The sequence below is a fragment of the Oreochromis aureus genome, linkage group 6 (assembly GCF_013358895.1).
Source record: "Oreochromis aureus strain Israel breed Guangdong linkage group 6, ZZ_aureus, whole genome shotgun sequence".
Taxonomy (NCBI): Eukaryota; Metazoa; Chordata; class Actinopteri; order Cichliformes; family Cichlidae; genus Oreochromis; species Oreochromis aureus.
In genome coordinates this window covers 21,712,474-21,731,217 of record NC_052947.1, presented here as the reverse complement: position 1 = coordinate 21,731,217, position 18,744 = coordinate 21,712,474, and the positions used below count along the sequence as shown (strand labels likewise).

Below are 18,744 nucleotides of genomic sequence, written 5' to 3'. Positions count from 1 at the left end.
TCTCCCTCCCTCCCTCTCTGTTACACACACACGGACACACACGCGACAGTCTGAAGCTTTATAAACAGCAGCCTCTCCTGCTGCTGAGTCGCTTCACACAACTTGTTGCCCACGCTTCAGCCTCTCTCCTTTACTCCAGTGACACGAATGACAGAGAAGCAGCTGCAAACCTCTCATTCTCATTAAAACTACAGGCAGAGGGATGCGATAATAACACTGATAATAATAAAAATGACAGCAGTGTGTGTTTGGCTCTCCGTGGTCCTCTGGGCAGCAGCGGGACAGAGAACTAACGACTCTTCAGTTTCGGGAGAGGAGATACTTTCTTTCGCGGAGCGTTTCATGAATGTTTCGGGACAGAGAGGGAACGCGAGTTCCGGATTGTTTCTCCTGGACTTTGATGAGGGTCTGCTGGAGGGCTGGCGCTCTCTGGCCAGCAGCGGCGGGGAGTCTCAGGACGGTGGCATCAAGGCGCTGCTAGTGGCAGCCTATTCCCTCATAATCGTGATCTCCCTGTTCGGGAACACCCTGGTGTGTCACGTGGTGGTCAAAAACAAGCGAACCTTGTCCGCCACCAGTTTATTTATCCTAAACCTGGCGGTGGCTGATATCTTCATCACAGTCCTCAACACACCCTTTACTCTGGTAAGACCACTGTGTGTGTGTGTGTGTGTGTGTGTGTGTGTGTGTGTGTGTGTGTGTGTGTGTGTGTGTGTGTGATGGGTATGGCAGCTCTTATCTTTACACATAAATGTTTTTAATAACAACATTTGTAATTGTCCTGCAATAATTAAACTAAGTCAAATTCGGGGAGCCTGCTCAACACTCCGAGCACTGCTCCAAGTACTGTATTAAACTGCTACCAAAAGATGGCGCTAGTAGTGTCATCGTGATGCCTCTCTTTGGCTGGCTGTGTTGTATTATTATATTATGTGTGAGTGGGGTAGTTACTTTAAAGCAAAAATCATCACACCCTGTTTCCATTACCAACTTAATATTAAAAAACTGCTTCATAATTGAATGTGTTTTTAGCTGGGAGCTAAACCGTCCTGTGAGGTGAAAAACTGTTTAGAAAATGTGTCACTCCATCTCCTGCTTTGAATCATCCTCGAGCCTGCAAACTCACTGCTGACACTGAGTTTGGGACTTACTCTGAATGCATGAAATGTATTTATTAAAAATGCTATACCCTTTAATCAGACGTGAGCAGCTCACCACCTCCAGCCTCCAACCTTGTGTGGGAGTCCATGAAACAGAGTGCATTTCTGAATATATGCTAATTGAGTCTCTCCATGCAAAGGAATTTTTTTTTTCTAACAACCTAACCTACTTAGCATTTTTTTTTCAGTTTGGACTTGTGTTTTTGACAGTTGTACAGTAAAACCCCGACCACACGGGGTATTTTTCCCTTCCCACTCCTCATATTGTGTCATGAAAAATTCTTGAAAAATTCTGATTTATTGCATATTTGTCACACTTACAAATTCAAATCATCAAACAATAATATTAATATTCTATGAAGATAACCAGAGTAAACACAAAACGCGTTTTTGAAATGATGATGTCATTTATTGAGGGGAAAAAATATCCAGACTTACCCAGGTCTGTGTGAAAAAGTAATTGCCCCCCAAACCTAATAACTGGTTGTGCCGCTCTTGGCAGCAAGAACTGCAGTCAAGCATCCGCAAAAACTGGCAATGAGTCTTTCACTCATCGCTGTGGAGGAATTTCTCCCACTCTTCTTTGCAGAATTGTTTTAATTCAGTTACACTGGAGGATTTTCCAATCCAATCCAATCCAATTTTATTTATAAAGCACTTTAAAATACCCAGCACAGGAACAAAGTGCTGTACAGAACATAAGTTAAAACAATAGAGTAACAGAAAACAGCAAAAATAAATAAATAAAACACATAATACATAAAATTAAAACAGCCCTATATTAAAACAAAAACAAGATAAAACAGCATCGAATCACCTAAAAACAACTAAAATAAAAATAAAAACCAACATCTCACGTGGTGTCAAAGGCCAGGGTAAAGAGGTGGGTTTTCAAGAGTGACTTAAAAACAGGTAGAGAACTGGCCTGTCTAATTTCCAAAGGAAGCTCGTTCCACAGTTTTGGAGCTGCTACAGCAAAAGCACGATCTTCTCTAAGTTTACGCCCAGTCCTGGGTACATTCAGGAGCAGCTGATCAGCTGACCTGAGAGAGCGGGTGGGTGTATAAGGCTGTAGCAGCTCAGAGAGATAAGATGGGGCTAGGCCATGGAGAGCTTTAAAAGCAAATAAAAGAATTTTAAATTGAATCCTAAAAGAAATGGGCAGCCAGTGAAGTGAAGCTAAAATAGGGGAAATGTGCTCAAACCTTCGAGTGCCAGTTAAAAGACGAGCTGCGGCATTTTGCACCCTCTGTAGTTGGGTAATATATGATGCGCTGACCCCAATATAAAGTGCATTACAGTAATCCAGCCGAGTGCTAACAAAGGCGTGGATCACTGTCTCAAAGTGCTGCCGTGAAAGAATTGGCTTTATTTTTGGCTTTATTTTCGAGCATGAACAGCCTGTTAAAGGTCATACCAAAGTATCTCAATTGGATTTAACTCTAGACTTTGACCAGCCCACTCCAAGTGTGTGTCCCAGTGTGTTTTGAATCATTGTCTTCCTGCATTACTCAAGTGCACTTAAGCTTCAGGGCACAAACTGATAGCTGGACATACTCCTTCAGGACTTTTGAGCCTTTGTGTTCGTTTTGGTCAGCAGTGGGTTTTCTTTCCTTGGAACTCTCCCATGCCTCCTTGTTATTGTTGAATCATGACCTCTCACCTAAACTGAGACAGGTGAGGCCGGCAGTTCTTTAGATGTTTTTCTGGGTTCTTTTGTGACCTCCTGGATGAGTCTTTGATGTGTTCCTGGAGTAATTTTGGTGCACCGGCCACTCCTGGAAAGGTTCAGCACTGTTCCAAGTTTTCTCCATTTGTGGATAATGGCTCCCACTGTGGTTCTCTGAAGTGACAAACCCCTAGAAATGGCTTTGTAACCTATTTCAGACTGATAGATATCAATGACTTTTTCACACAGGGCTGGTCAGGTTTGGAAAAACCCTTTTCCTTAATAAATGAAATCACTGTTTAATAATGGTGTTTTGTATTTACTCTGATTATCTTTTTCTAATGTTAAAATTTACTTGATAATCTGAAACATGTGACTGTGACAATAATGCAAAAAACTAAGACATCAGGAATGAGACAAATAATTTTTCAAGGCACTGTAGCTGCAAATAACAGAGAAAGAGAAAGTTTGGGGTTTGGGCATTAGTGGGGCTGGAGCCAGGAGCTCCAGTTTGAGGACTGGCACGTGTTATTACAAGAGAAAAAACCGCTTCACCTCGAAAGAGCCCTCTGTGCCATACCAGGCAACTCAATGTCACTCTCCATTCTTATCTACCCCAAGGATCACTAAACAACTCCTGCCGCACACACCCCCACCCCACCTCCCCTCTCTGTTTTTTGAAAGATTTTCTTTTAGCACTTTTTGAAATAGTGCACTTAGGCTTAGAGCTGGGGTTAATTTAGAGAACATTTGATCATGTGTGCCGAAAAATCTAACACGATGTCTGTATCCTGCATGACCTGCACAGTGTGTGTCACTGTAACTCTGATTATAAAGACTAGAAGAAGCAGGAGCACACCTCAAGTGGAAATGTCTGACAGTGCAGGTTTTAAACTGTAATCTTGTGTTACAGCTGTGTCTAAAATTATTCCCATCTTTACTGACATTTCCCCACCAGTATCAGAACAGTGTAAAAAGTTGCTATGCTATGAAAGCCTCCAATGAAGAAAAAAAAGTCTATAACCAAAGCAAAATGTTCCCCACATGGCATACACTATTTTTAGGGGTCTACACTGAACTGCAAGCAAATTACTAATAATTCTGATTCGTCTCATTGGTGCACTAGTATAGCAGAGCTGTTACTTAAAGTTAAGGCTTATTGTTGCTGTGGGAACTAGTGTGTGAACATGGTTAGCCCATGTCTGTTTAGTGGCTGCTAATCATTATAATCATATAACATGGCTGCTCTTAGAGTACTTCTCATTTTTGCTGTTTTAAAAGTTGACCTTCCTCCCAGTGTGTCTACCTGATGAGAGTGGGTAACCATTGACATTTCTCATTTTGGCCTGCCCTGTGTTTGTGCACTCCTTTAGGTCCGTTTTGTGAACAGCACCTGGGTGTTTGGAAGAACTATGTGCCACATCAGTCGCTTTGTACAGTACTGCTCGCTGCACGTCTCCACCCTCACACTCACCGCCATCGCACTGGACCGACGACAGGTTTGTCTATAAGGGAGTTGGGGGAATGAATCAGTGCAATTTTTCAAATTTTAAGGATAGCTTAGGAGCTTCAGAGAGTCCGTGTGAGTTCTATGATGCACAAAAGCAGTGGTAAAAAAGCAGCAGTTGATGAAAAGTATTTGAGTATGAAGCATAGTAAAGACAGAAAATGGTATGCCGGGAAGTCACCATTTTCATATTGTCAGCACATGAGATAATTACTCCACTTTTATTATGACTGGTACTTTCAGGTGCTCCCTTATTTCCCAAGTGGTAACCACAGTCGATGGATTTGCATATTTGATTTGGAACAGACTTTCTGCTGGATGTCCTTCTTCACAAAACCTGCAAATTTTTCTGAAATCAACACTAAGAATACACTAGTTTATGACCCCGTGAGGCTCAGTTTGTGTCTCAGTCTTCATTTTTATTTGTTTTTATTTTATTTTTATTTTATTTGCTATAATAAATCAAAGAAGCGGACAATAAAGTTTATCTATAAAGGGCAATTATTGTGTGTGTGTGTGTGTGTGTGTGTGTGTGTGTGTGTGTGTGTGTGTGTGTGTGTGTGTGTGTGTGTGTGTGTGTGTGTGTGTGAAATACATTGGAAGGTATTTCTATATTTTGAAACTGTAATGTTTATTGAACCTTCTAAATAAAAAAAGTAATTTTACATATATGATTTTTCTGGAAAAAAAATCACACTCATGATGTAGAGGTCTTGAAAGCTCACAAAAAAGTATCAAATTTAATATACTTAGGAGGGTTAATGTTATACAAAGTGCTACTGCTATTTTTCTTGTAGGTTGAATAACTGGAAATCTCTTGCTTTGGGCTTGAACAAATGTAAGTGCATGGTGGAAATGTGAAGGATAGTCACAGTAACAGCAGATGTAAGATCTGTTTTCCATTCTGCATCTCAAAGCTCTGGAAGGTCCTCACCTTTATTCTCACAAAACCTAAATTTCTGCTTTTAGATTCAACACTGTTTTGGCTGTCATCTGGTAGATGGGTGGTAGCCTATGTCACCATGTACTGCCTCATGCTCTTCCAAAAGTGCAATAAACTGTCTGCGATTCAGTGCTTTTTCCTCAGTGAACAATATGGTTAACCTTTAGCACTGACTTAGACAACACGTCTTGGTTGCAAATATGCAAAAAGATACAAAAAGCCACCCTGGGTTCATTTTATATGCTTCCAACATTTTTCCCTGTCAGATTTTAGTGCCTTTCATTCAGTGCATTGCTGCCAGCTCTTCCATAATCCCAAACTCTTCTGTTATCCCAAGTACAAAGATGAGTAACTGGACTGTGTCATAGCCCAGTATAAAAAGAGTAAAAATTGCCCATTTTATCTTTCAACAGTCACTCCACATTTCCCATAAAATCCTCAACCGAACTTGTTACGGTTCACCTGGAGATGGGCACATGATCAAATGCTTCTTTTGTCTCAGAGTGGCTTACTGTGGGTTTGTGGGAAATCACAAAGCTGGTCATGACTCCTCCATTCCTGGATTTGTAAAGCTTGGTGAAAAGTCCTTGCTGCACTTGCAGCATTGCTAGCAAAGGTCAGATGTGCGTTCTCGCTCTGCATCAGTCAAATTCAAACTGTAATGCTTAAACACAGCAATCTGCTCTTTACAAAGTAAGCAGTCACTTTACCTGACTTAAGTGGTTAAATACTTAATATCCATATCTTGTTAAAAACTCTATATTAATTTTTTTAATCTGAGCTGAAATCTTTCAGGACTCGCAAACTCACATCTCTCATAAATGTCAGTCTCTCATAAAAGTTTTTCAACTTTCTATGGTCTGGGACGGTTCGCAGCATTGTTACATGTTGTGTTGTCGGTGTGATCATGCATTTCAGAGTTGATTTGAATTACAGATACACACATTTTTTTTTTTTTTTTGTTCCAAGTCAGAAGTTTTTGATCTGGTTGGTATTTGACCCAACACAAGACTTTATCCAAACTTTTAATATCAGAAATGCTACTATGCATTCAAAGGCATAAATAAAGTAAAACATCCACAGCAAAATGACATGTACTCAGGCAGTGCAGCAGCATTAATGAGAATCTCAGCTCCTCAGCAACTGACTGTGGCAGACAGGCAAGGGGGAGTGGAGTGGAGATGCCATGAGCAGAAAAATCAATATTTTTTTTGGGTTTGATACAGGTTGTTAAATCTCTGATATTCAGAACATAATTAAAAGAAAGTATTTCCAAAGTAAAAAGAAAGAAAAGTGAGGTGTTGCTGTGCAAGAGCATACATTGTTGATAGCAGCATTGGTGTTAAGAGGGGGTTTGTTTTGTATGAATTTCAATAAGGCAGTGAATTTAGTGAATTCATTTAAAGAAAGCAAAACATGCCTCTTGTTTTAGAGGAATGTCTCAATGAAGACAAAGAAAACATCTAAATTGCCTGGTCAATTTTGCTCAGTGGGCACCTATATACATCTGCCCCGCTTCTAGACTGTTAGATTAGTCATAAATAACACAGTAACGCAACAGACATGCAGAGAGGAGCTTTTTGAAAATGTCAGGTGGCAGGGGAGTTCATATCTTTTCTTCTGAAGACTCACAATTTTCAGTAATGCAGTTTCTCAAAGGTCCAGTTGCTTTGGCCACCTCTTGGTGCTTACCTGGGAAATCAGTCAAATAAATGACGTCATCTGACCTGCATTAGATAAACTGCTTTACACGGTGTGATGATTCAACAGTGACATGGACTGTTGAAAGTTTAAATTAAATGTGGCTTTCTCACCAGCAGCACGAGGACGGAAAGAAGTGTTTCTTAATGCAGTTTTTATTAGGATTGAAATTGGCACCCTTGACCAAGAACGATCTGCTGCAACATTCGGAGCCATCAGTGGGAGAAGAGGAGGAAAAAGGATGATGAGTGCGAAGTTTTTAAAATTAAACTAATATAGCATCGAGGTTGCTTATAAGCAATAAGAATTATCATACAGAAGACAGAACAAGCCAGACCTTTTTATAGTTCTTTTATCTGTAATTGTAGAAACTACCATTGTTCTTAGCCACCTACACATTACACCTACAGGAGCTGCTCAGTAGGTATCTGAAACTGAAAAACTGAAAAAAGTAAAGACGTGGAAGAAACACCTTTAACCATCTCGTGAGTGTTGAGGTTGCATAATTTGTCCAGCAGAGAGCACTCTGCAACCTGTTGGCAACAGGTGTTTGGAACCAACAACCAGCTGATCCGAGAGGGCAGAGCGCGAATTGTCAGGGTTCCTGGGTCGGTGACCCAGTGATTCAGTTCTGTTCATGTTCAGTTTAGTTTGCCACATTAATGTTCTCACTTCCTGTTTTTCCCATGTCAGCTTGTGTCATTAGTCGGATTATGTTCAGCCCTGTACTCACCCGTTTCTAATCATTGTCATCGTTCAACCTGTGTATTTAAGCTCCTCGGTTTCACCAGTTCTTTGTCGTGTCATTGATGTTCGTGTGATGTTATGTTGTTCTTGTCGCGTGCTCAGTTCAGTCAGCCAGTTAGTTTACCAGTCCATTAAGTTCAGCCAGCCATCCTGTCATCTGTTGTCTCCGTTTCCAATAAACCTCCTCATTCTGCACCAAGAGTCCTGCGTGTGGGTCGTCTCTTCCTCGCCTCCGCACACGACCCCTGACACGAATAGGCCATTCACAACTTGTTGTGGCATTACAACTAGATTATTTTTAAACTGCACCGTCATATCATTTTATTATGGATTCATAAATAACTGCACATGCCAAATGTTAGGGAAAGCTGTTTATTATTTGTGTGTCCTAAAGAAAAAAAAATCGACTGATATTCATACCTGACGTTCTGTGGTTCCTAAACGCTGATAATGGCACTTTTTGTTTGTGGAAACAAACATCGTTATTGTGGAATATCTAGGAGAGAAGAATATTCACAAAGTGACTAGTTGTTGTGGAGCGGTTAGCACAGCAAGAAGGTCCTTGGTTTGAATCCAGTCTGAAACCTTTCAGTATGGAATTGACATGTTCTCCCTCTGTGGGTTGGTACTTTAGCTTCCTGCCACAGTTCAGAGACACGCATGGGTTTGGCTGACTATAGGTGTGAATGGCTCTCTGTCTTTCCTGCAAAAGACTGGTGACTTGTCGTACACAGCATGTAAACAGTGTGTATATGCCTCTTGCCCAATGACTAATGGAATAGACTAAATATGGTCATACCACACTGATTTTGTGTATTCTCAGCTCCACTGCTCTGTCAGTGCCTCAAAGTTAGTGCAATAACCATAATTTTACATATGTCAGGCTTTTGACAGGAGGAAACAAGTGGACTTCACTTTTTGAATTTTTCTGTCAGAAACACAAACCTGTGACACACAGCAAACACACAGTTCCTGCCATGTCCTCCTCTGTCGTGTTTAGCTATCACTCCTATTGGTGGTGCAAATACAGACAGGAAAAATAGAAGTGTGTAGCACCCCAGGCAAAGCTTATTAAGTGAAAACTGCAGAAAAAAAGACTAAATCCAAGTGCTTTGTGCCAGAGGAACCAAGAGACAGCACAGGATATAATCGAATTTGGTTTGCTTATTATTACAGCTTTTCTCCCTCGTTTTGTCAAACCCATATCTGAACAGAGGACAGGACATCAGCCTCATCCAACAAAATGGTCTGCAGTTCCCAAGCCAGGATTTTAGCCTGAAGCTCACCAAAGATTTCACTGCCCAGTTATTTTTTGCAGTGTGGTTTCATTAGTAGCATACAGACACTGATTTAAAAATGTAATATTTTTTTGTCTTACAAAATCTTAAAATATTAATTATAACTTAGAAGCAAAGTAAAACTTTGAAAAACTCTGTGAGCATACAGATATGAACAGAAAGTTGGTGTCTGCTGAGAGACTGAAATAAAAAAGTTTTCTTAGCTTTATCATTTGCGATGTCCCTCCACTGCTCCTTTCACTGTTAAAAAATACTCAAAGAAGCTATAAGCTTCTTGTGGAAAAAAGGACCCGGACCGACCCAGATGTTTGTGCAGTTTTTTTTTTTTTGCACAAACCAACCCCGGCTCCAGCCTGGCTGCTACTGAAATAGGAAAGGCATGATTGGATGATGCTCACCAGCTACAAAGATCAGCCTCCCCTGACACCATACCCTGAACCCGCTGCTCCACTCCTCCCCTGCAGCCAAGCCACCAACCACACCCCCACTGCCCGACTTAGGCTGCGGACCCATCCGGCCTAGCCTACTCCCCCCCTCCACCAGCGAGAGAGGAAATCAGCCACGACCATCTCTGCCCCCACGGTGCTGTACCTGGCCTTCCAGTCTGACAGTCTTCCAGCTGATGTACTCCACTGGGCGGTCAACCCCATTTACATGCTGGGACAAAACGGCCCTGAGCCCTCTGTTCGAGGTGTTGCTCAGCAGAATAAAAGGGAGGAAAAAGCTAGGTGTGTGGAGCAGAGGATCCCCATGGACAGGCCTCCTCACCTGCACAAACACCGCCTGGGACTGCTCCATCCACTGGACCAGATCTGGGGCACCCTTCCGGGTGAGGTTGGTCAAGGGGCTGGTCAGCTCCACAAAGCTGGGCACAAACCATAACCAACCAGTCCTAGGAACTGCATCACCTCCTTTTTGGTCTTGGGACGTGGGCAGGATGCAATGGTTGCTGTTTTTTCCATCTGTGGACGCACCTGCTCGCTCCCCAAGCGGTACCCCAGATACTGTGCCTCCCTCCGTCCCACTGCACACTTGTTTGGTTTGGCCATGAGCCCCGCCTGCCTCAGGAACTCCAGGACGGCGGCCACCGCTTCATATGCTCCGCCCAGGTGTCACTGTGTATGATAACGTCATCCAGGTAGGCAGCGGCATATGTAGCCTGTGGACACAGCACCCTGTCCATGAGGCGCTGGAAAGTGGCAGGACCTCTGCGCAAGCCAAACGGAAGTGTGTCGAACTGGTACAAACCGTACTGAGTGGAGAAGGCCGTTTTTTCCTTGGACCATCAGATAAGGGAATCTGCCTTGGTTAAATCCAGCGTTGTGAAAAAACGAGCAGTGCCTAACCAGTCCAGGAGCTCGTTGACCCGGGGCATGGGATAAGCATCAAACTGTGACACTTTGTTCACCTTGCAGTAGTCAACACAGAACTGTGTAGGCCCATCCTTCTTCACCACAAGAACTATGGGGCTACACCAAGCGCTGTGTGATTCTTCTATTACTCCTAGCTTTAGCATTTCAGCCAATTCCTTTTGCACAATTTGTCTCTTGTGCTCAGGTAACCTGTTGGCCCGTGAAAGCACCGTCGCACCAGGGTGCGTTTAAAAATGGTGCTCTATGTGATTTGTACGGCTGGGCAGGGGGGAGAACACATCTGCAAACCGCTGTTGTAATGCAGAAACATCCACTCTCTGGGCCTGTGCGAGATGGTCATCACAATGGAGGGAGGCAGGAATTGTGGAATTTGGCCCCTACAGCCCCAAGTCACACAGATATATCACCTCAACCTCCTTAAAGCATAGAGGAAGCCTGTAACTGCTTCTCTGGAGAACCTGCTTAACCTGTTGGGCTGTGAACATACCGTCATGCTCTCTCCTTAACCAGGCTCACTGAAGAAGTAGTTTCAGGCTCACTCCATACTTTAAAGAGGTTGAGGTGATATATATTTGTGTGACTCCTCCCTGTCTCACCATACGACTTCATAGTCAACGTCCCCCACTAGCCGTGTGACCACGAAGGGTCCTTGCCACTTGGCGAGCAACTTTGATCTAGAAGAAGGGAGTAATACAAGCACTTTATCCCCTGGTGAAATTTGTGTGAGTTTAGCCCCTCTATTGTACAGCTGCTGCTGACATTCCTGGGCCTGGAGCAAAAAATTTTCTTGTGATAACCTTCCCAACATGTGCAGCTTTGCTCTCAGGTCTTATATTGAATCTCTTTCTTGAACTTACGAATCACTGATTTTAACGTCTTATTCAGCCGCTCCACCAGGCTGTCAGTCTGAGGGTGGTCCAAATAGATTTAATTCCCAGTAATTGTTGATTTCTTTTACTGTGTGAGACATGAACAAAGTGCCCTGGTCAGTCAGTATCTCTTTCGGGATGCTGACTCAGGAGATGACCTGAAACAGTGTCTGCGCCACACTCTTTCCAGAACTGGTGCACAGCGGCACTTCTTCAGGATATCATGTTGCATAATCCACCAGAAATACTACAAAGCAACCCCGCATGTCCCTACCCACTGTAAACACACCCTGACACACTGTCCCATTAACCTACTGTACCTGGGCCATTCTGTTCCCAAAATTAAGAGGTGTATCAGGCACAAACTAACTAGAGCCTTCACTCTATGTGTTTTCCCCTTATACCTAATTTCCAGCGGAACCAAGAGATATTTATGAATGTCCCCATGCACGCATCAAACTTCTATCTACTCTGCCTACAGCAATGCCCCTGGACAAACCAGGGTTTGGTGAACCAGGGCCTGCGTACAGCTTGAATCCACCATAGCCTGACGTGTACCCCCTTGGCACATGGTATGCCTTATGGATCTCCTGGACTGGGCGAGGGTGTCGGAGGTCTAGCGACTTGGAGCACCTCTCCCAGCTCCATTAACAGGCATTTTCAGCACAAGTGCCCTGGTCCTGGAGCCAGGACTAATTGGTAACCCGCTGGTGGCCACGCCACCAGGTGGTCATCTGCCAGTGTCACCACAGCTTTGAGGCTCGCCGGCTTGTGACAACGGAACCATTCCACTGTCCTGACCGGGAGCCACTCAATAAACTGTTCAAGGACCACGGTGTTGAGCAGCCGAGTCTCCCCCAGCATGGGGCCAGGCTGTAGTCACCTGCCTGTGGGGTCGTGCAGCTGGCTGCGAAGATCAGCCTCACCTGACACCACACTCTGAACCCGCTGCTCCAGTACTCCCATGCAGCCGGGCCACTAACCACACGCTGCCACACACTTCTATAAAGAAGCTGATATATCCAACAACCTTGCAGCTTCAATACTGTAATCTTTACAGATGTGTCTGAAATTGCTTCAAACTTTCTTGACATTACCTTGCATGACTCAAAACAAGAAAAAGTACACACCTTGAAAAGCTCCCAGAACAAAAAAAAAATCATTATTTTACATATTGCAGCTTTAGTGTTGGATAATCATGATTTAGTACCTTGTAGCTAAAGCTTACTGATGTACCATGGGAGTTTTTATATTCTAGTAACACATATTTTGAGTTTCAAAGGAAAATTCACGCTTGCCTCAAAATTAGAGGCTGTGAGCCTTGTTTTGTATTTAAATAACTTCTCATCTATGTTGGTTTAAATAAGTAGTGACCTTTTTAGCTTCATTGTGGTAGATAACTGAGAGCTTCTTCTCACTGTGTCTACTCCAGTGCTGACTCAGGAAAACTAACTACGCACGGGTAACAATTTGATCTGGCTCTCTTGATCTCGGCTCTCTGATTCACAACTGTGGTTTTTTTCTGCCTCCCTTCTCTATTTTGATTGAGTATTTTCCAGTGTTGGAGAAATAGTTCTCAGATTTTTAAGTCTACCTAAAAGCTCTTCACTTTTTCATAAGAAAATGTATGATAGTGCTCAAGCATTTAACATTTCTAACTAAAAAGGTTTACATAGTTGACTCAAAATAGCTGCAAAACTGCAAGGTCGAAATGAACAAACTGAAGTCTAATTTCTGGGAATTTTAAGCACAATAAGCATTGTTAGTTTCTATAGCACAGACTGAACCTTGAAAATTCTCCAGCAAATGCTGGCATTTTAAACAACAACCAATTAGTCAAACTTACCCAGCCTGTTATAAAAATATTTACTCGCAGCTCAGTCAAATTTAAATCAATAGTGTATAAAGTGTGGCTCATGGGTCAAAGCTGGCCCATACAGGACACTGTATAGCTGACTATTAAGTCCTTAACTTGGATTCCAGTGTGGTGCAGGAAGTAACATAACAGATCCTAATTCACTACCACCTCTGTTATTGTTTTATTTCAGAAAATGCCAATTAACAAAAACATGTAAGAAAATGATTATGAACAAATATAAAATCAAAACAAGAAAAAGCATAACAAAAAACCCTAAGGGTCTCCAAGGCAAAAACAACAACAAGAACAACAACAAATGCCAATTCTTTCTAGAAACAAAAGAAAGAAACAAAATTCATACAAACACAGAAGAATAAGGACCCGGCATTCAAGGCTTGTCACGAGTCACTTTCAGGAAATGCATTTCAAGTTATATTGGACAAACCCCAGCCTAAAAAGCCCAGTGGTCAAATGACAAGAAACTGCCGCAGGTGCTACATATTTGCTTTCATTAAGAAGTACAGTGAAGTTCAGCCATGATGCTGACTAGAATAATAAGTTGCCATCTAATTAAATCTGAGGTCAGTAGTTCAAGATTCAGGATTGGATGTTACCTATATTTTTATTAAGTGGTAAATAAACAAAAGACATACTTTTTTTTGTTGACTTGTTTGGTTTAACTCCTTAACGCTTAGTGTACCATATTTGATACATACAGTTTTTTTCATGAGTTTTTTTGACTTCTTCATCATCAGTGTGATTTTTTTTCCCCTCCTGAAAAACCTAAATAAATTGCGTAAAACATTTTTAAATAATTAAAAAAAAAAAAGATGTAGCAAATACAATACAAATGAAAAGTCATTTATGGAAATTTCTCAGATGGTTCAAAATTTTCTGACAATTGTTTCATGGTTCAGGCTTTAAACTTGTTAGGTATCAAAAACTACAGAGGTAGTTTTTGCTAAAAGATCATGGTTTGGATTAAAATACAGTTGTTGCTTCTTTTTTTAAAAGCTCTGCTGTTTTAGTTGCCATGGTGATGGTCCCTGCTTTTTCTGCTTCCTGTGGAAATGCATTACTTACAAACTTGTGCTCACTCTCACCAAAAAATGCGACAGTTCGTGTCCATGAATGCAAAATAAATGGAAAGAAATAAACAATTTGCTGAGTGTGTGTCCTGAGGCACAGCCAACAGGTTTCTTATTCTGTTTATTCTTGAAAGAAGAAGAATGAAATAAAACAGGCTGCTTTCCCTGGCAGATAGGATTTAAAATGTCAGTCCCCGTAAAAATGGGCAATTGCTGCAATGTTTGTTACTGGAGTTTTTCAAACATCAGACATCTAGTTTCCTTTGTGTAGTGCATTATGGGAACCTAGTGTCCATCAAAGCCATCTGAAAAAGTTAAACTAAAAGAGTACTTAGTATGCAAGCACAGTGAGTGCCCTAAGGACATTTTTTTTTCTTTTTCATTTTCCAGTGTGAACATACCAAACACTGAAAACCTGATTAGAATGAACATTAAATATGGGGGTGGGACACAGGTACAGTGTGCGTCTCTCACTGTGCTGTCAGTGCTGGTGAATTTATAACTCAGAGTAATATGTGGTCACATTATGCACTTTACTTATTTTTTATGCTTTAAATGTTTTTCATTTGTAATTTTGTTAAATAAGGGTCCTAATTTTTGGATTCAGTGATAGATCCTTCATGGAGTGATATCCCAAGTTACACCACAAGGGGGCACCACCTCCTCCTGAGTACGATGGTTTAGTGCGGCATTAGCTTTTGTCTTCAGACTTTGGCAAAAGCCAAAACAGGAAAGCACACTATATACCTTTCTTGTTCTTTTTGGGGCAAAATATAACCTGTTCGCAGGCCTTACATTAGGGGTCTGGTGCAGATTCTCTGGGACTTGTCCGGACTCTGCTGTCCATGTTGGTCATGAGCTAATCCACAGTCCACAAGACATGCGACTGATAGAATTAGTGGTGCAATGTAGCGTGAGGAGATGAGCTGTTTGTGGGAAGCAAGCTGGGACTAAACGAAAGAGGAGATGTACCTGAAAGTAAACAGCTACAAAGGAAGTTGTTGTCATGGCAGACTGCAAGAGGAAGAGCCTGCTTCCTCTGTCATCTAACAGGCTTTTTCAGATTCTTTCGAATATTGTCCCTGTTTCTGTCAGTGATACTGCACACATTATCGGTGGAGATGTTGAGGGGTGCTTTGACCACTTTCATGTACAGCAAAAACTTGCTAGAGGTATAAGATATTATCAATGAGGTTGTTCAGTCTCAAAATGGTGTGATCCTACTTACTGAGTCAAGTGTAAAGGTAGAGCCACTGTTCACACTTGTCACTGCCACATCCAGGAAAAGGCATTTGACCCCATCACTCTGGGTATCCTGTTGGGGGTGTGGTTTTGTTGGCTTCATTAAGCAACAACCTCCAGGTCACACTGGGGAGGTTTGCAAGCTGGAGGTGAATCAAATGGGATGAAAATTAGCATCTCAAATTCTGAGGTCATGGTATCCCAGGAGAACAATTTGGGGTTTTGTTCATGAGTGAAGGGAGAGATGAGCGCAAGATTGACAAACTGAAATGGCAAAATATAGGCCGAGGAGCTCGGCATTTGTGAATGAGTCAGAGTGGAGCCTCTATTCCTCCACATTGAAAGGAGTCAGTTTAGGTGGTCAGTTTGGGCAGTTTGGGCATCTGACAAGGACGCCTCCAAGGTGCCTCCTATTTGAGTTGTTTTAAGCATGTTATGCTGCAAGGAAGCCCTGGGGCACACCCAGGATGTGCCGAAGAGCATACATCTCTCGGCTGGCTTGGAAATGCCTTGGAGGTAGCCAGTGAGAGGGAAGTCTGAACCTGCTGAACCTGGATCTAGTTTTTGCCTTGGCATCTGCCAGAGCCACTATGCTTGACTTGTCAATAGTAGTAGTGCTAGTAGGCAGTAGCAGTTTTGTTTGTACAGCACCAATCCTGTACATATAAATAAGTCGACGAGTTCACAGGCTATTTTGCATGTGTCTCCAATAATTATTAAAGTTATTCACTATAATCTTAATTCTGCTATCTCTGCCATATTTCTGCAGGGTTTCCCACTACACAAATGTGCTTTTAGCAAAGTGCAAGTCAGCATTACTGTAATCCTGTCAACCTATGTGGAAAATGTTTAATTATTGGCTAAGAGTAACAAATTAACAAATTATTGCTTGGCAGTGTTTATATTATTTGAGTTTATATTCCACTTTATTCCGAATTTGGTAATGTGAAAGATTAACTGTATGATGCACTTTCAGTACATTTGGAACACATGAATGTGAATAAAGAAAGACTTGGCAGAGGCGAGAGATGAAAACACACTATCCACTTTACCTGTTCTTTTCAGGGCAACATGTGATTTATTGGTAGGTATCATACTAGAGGCCTGTTACAATTTGATGGCAGTGACATCAAGCTTTCTGTGAAATCACAGAAGTGGGTGTACCTGTCAATTTCACTGTAGTCTACAGCCAGTAGAAGTGTCATAGCCTTAAATGGTTAAAGCGTTTTTGCTTACACTTTGGGCCAATTCTAAGAAAACTAAAAGAAACCTGCAAAGACAAGGCTGTGACTGGAGTATGTCTAAGAGCAGTGTTAGCCTTGAATTTTTATATTAACACAGAATGGAGACATGTCTTCATGCTTTTTATTTATTGCAGCAGTCGACACAAGAATGATTTGGAGAGAAAAGCTCTAAAGGACCAATGTTCACTCACCAATCCAGGACAAAGATAACAAACTCCCCGCTCACTCTGTCTCTTATTTTTAGGCATCAAGAGACAGCAAGGGCCACTTTTGGACTACTGTCTAAAAACAAAGCAGCAGATCAGACTGTGCTGCTGAACTGGCTCATGAGTTATTTAACATATTCAGCTTCTCCCTATCTCTGTGCTCTGCAGCTTACTGCCTCAAAGAATCCATTAACATACATGTGACCCTGCATTAATGACTGCAAACCAACAGTTCTAACATCTATGGTCACTGAGTCATTCAAGGATCACACTTGCATACCTGAAAGCCTGATCAGCTCCGCTAATGGACCCCTAAAAGTGTGTATACAGGGCCAACAGACCTGCTTACGATGCAGTGAATCATCACAGTGCTAACACTTGGAGTTATCTGTTTATATACATTTCGTTTATGGACTTTTATCACCTGAAATCCAGTTAAACCTCCATAACAACCACTGGACATGAATATTGACCCTCTACATCATGAAAAGTATATAAAGCAGGGCACAGGGCACATTATTAAAAACAGCTCTGATAAATAATGTGACATATGCTGCTGGTGGAAATTAATCTGAAGTATATTTTTTCTCTGATGAATCGTGACTTTACATATCTCACTGATGAAGCTGAGGGAGACTAAAAATTACCCTCTGTAATATTCTTCTTAATTAAAAAAGCCACAAGCTTCTTGTGGTTCTTGTTTTTGCTTTAAAAGCATTTAAATGGATGTAGTGTTTATACATCTCAGCAGTGTTTTCTCCTTCTAATTGCAATATTTCAATCATTAATTTATATGCCATTTTCTTTGTCACCAACTTTACTCCCAGCTGTGGAGCTAGAAAGATAGGAGCTGTGCAGTCATAAGTTTGGATATGCCTGTTAGTTCAAGGGTTATTCAGCCTTTTTAATTTAGTACCCACATGGTAGAGCAGTACTAAAGACTTGAAAGCTATGTGCCCTATACGCCTGCTGTTCAAATGCTGCTTCTATTTCTGATGTTCGGCTAATCAGGAGATTGCTGGCTTAGATGGAGGGCAGCTGAATGAAGCCCCAGTATGACATAAATAAAGATTATTTTGACCTGTGAATCATGCAGCGCTACTGCAGTACAGCGTGAGAATAAACATATGGAGTTCGATGTAAAAGGTTCTCTTTAAACAACGCAAAATGTTTTTGGATTGCCTAAAACAGCCACCATGTGACAATGTCTCAACCAGTTTTATGGGACTGTGACTTGTATTTACTTTCAGTTAACAAGTGAGTGCAGCGGTACTGCTGGCATACAGCGGCATGTAACCCAGCAGTGAGATGTGGCAGGTGGGTGAAGTTCCGGTTTTACAATGGAGAGGGGGAAATAACTCACTTGGAAATAAGTCACATAATATTTTTATATTGTGAACTCTGGTAAATTAGTTTTCCACTGACTGACCTGTGCTGCTGCTGGTTCTAAGGTTTACTGCATTTATGTGGGTTTAGTCAGTTGCATCACGTTGTATGTTACATGTACTGTCATGGCTGAGTGCTATTAAGCGCAAGTGCTTAAAAAGACTGGACCTCTTTATCTCCATGTAGACATTTCTAATCTCATCCAAGAGGCTTCTTCAGTTCTAAAACAACTGGTGGAGGGACTCAGGGAGGACAAACCCAAATCATCCCAAGGACAAAACATCCAAATGGCTACACTAAGCAACATATTGTATTTTGTCCAATGCAGTGAGGAATGCTCCTACTTTATAGTAAAGGAAACCAACAAATTCATTGCACAACGTGGGAGAGCCAGCTCAACAGGCACATGCATTTAAAGTGCTCAAATTTTGGACCAAGATTTTGATTTGATAT

The 18,744-nt window shown here is 41.8% G+C and overlaps 1 protein-coding gene across 1 annotated transcript in view; it reads left to right on the top strand.

Annotated features, from left to right (window-relative positions):
- Positions 1-213: 213 nt before the first annotated feature.
- The window catches only part of gpr83 (G protein-coupled receptor 83), a 30,691-nt gene continuing 12,160 nt past the window's right edge, over positions 214-18,744 (top strand). The window contains exons 1-2 of the mRNA XM_031750992.2: positions 214-645; positions 4,203-4,328. Of these exons, the coding sequence (XP_031606852.2) occupies positions 232-645; positions 4,203-4,328 (540 nt within the window). The 5' untranslated portion in view covers positions 214-231. The remainder of the gene's footprint in view (positions 646-4,202; positions 4,329-18,744) is intronic.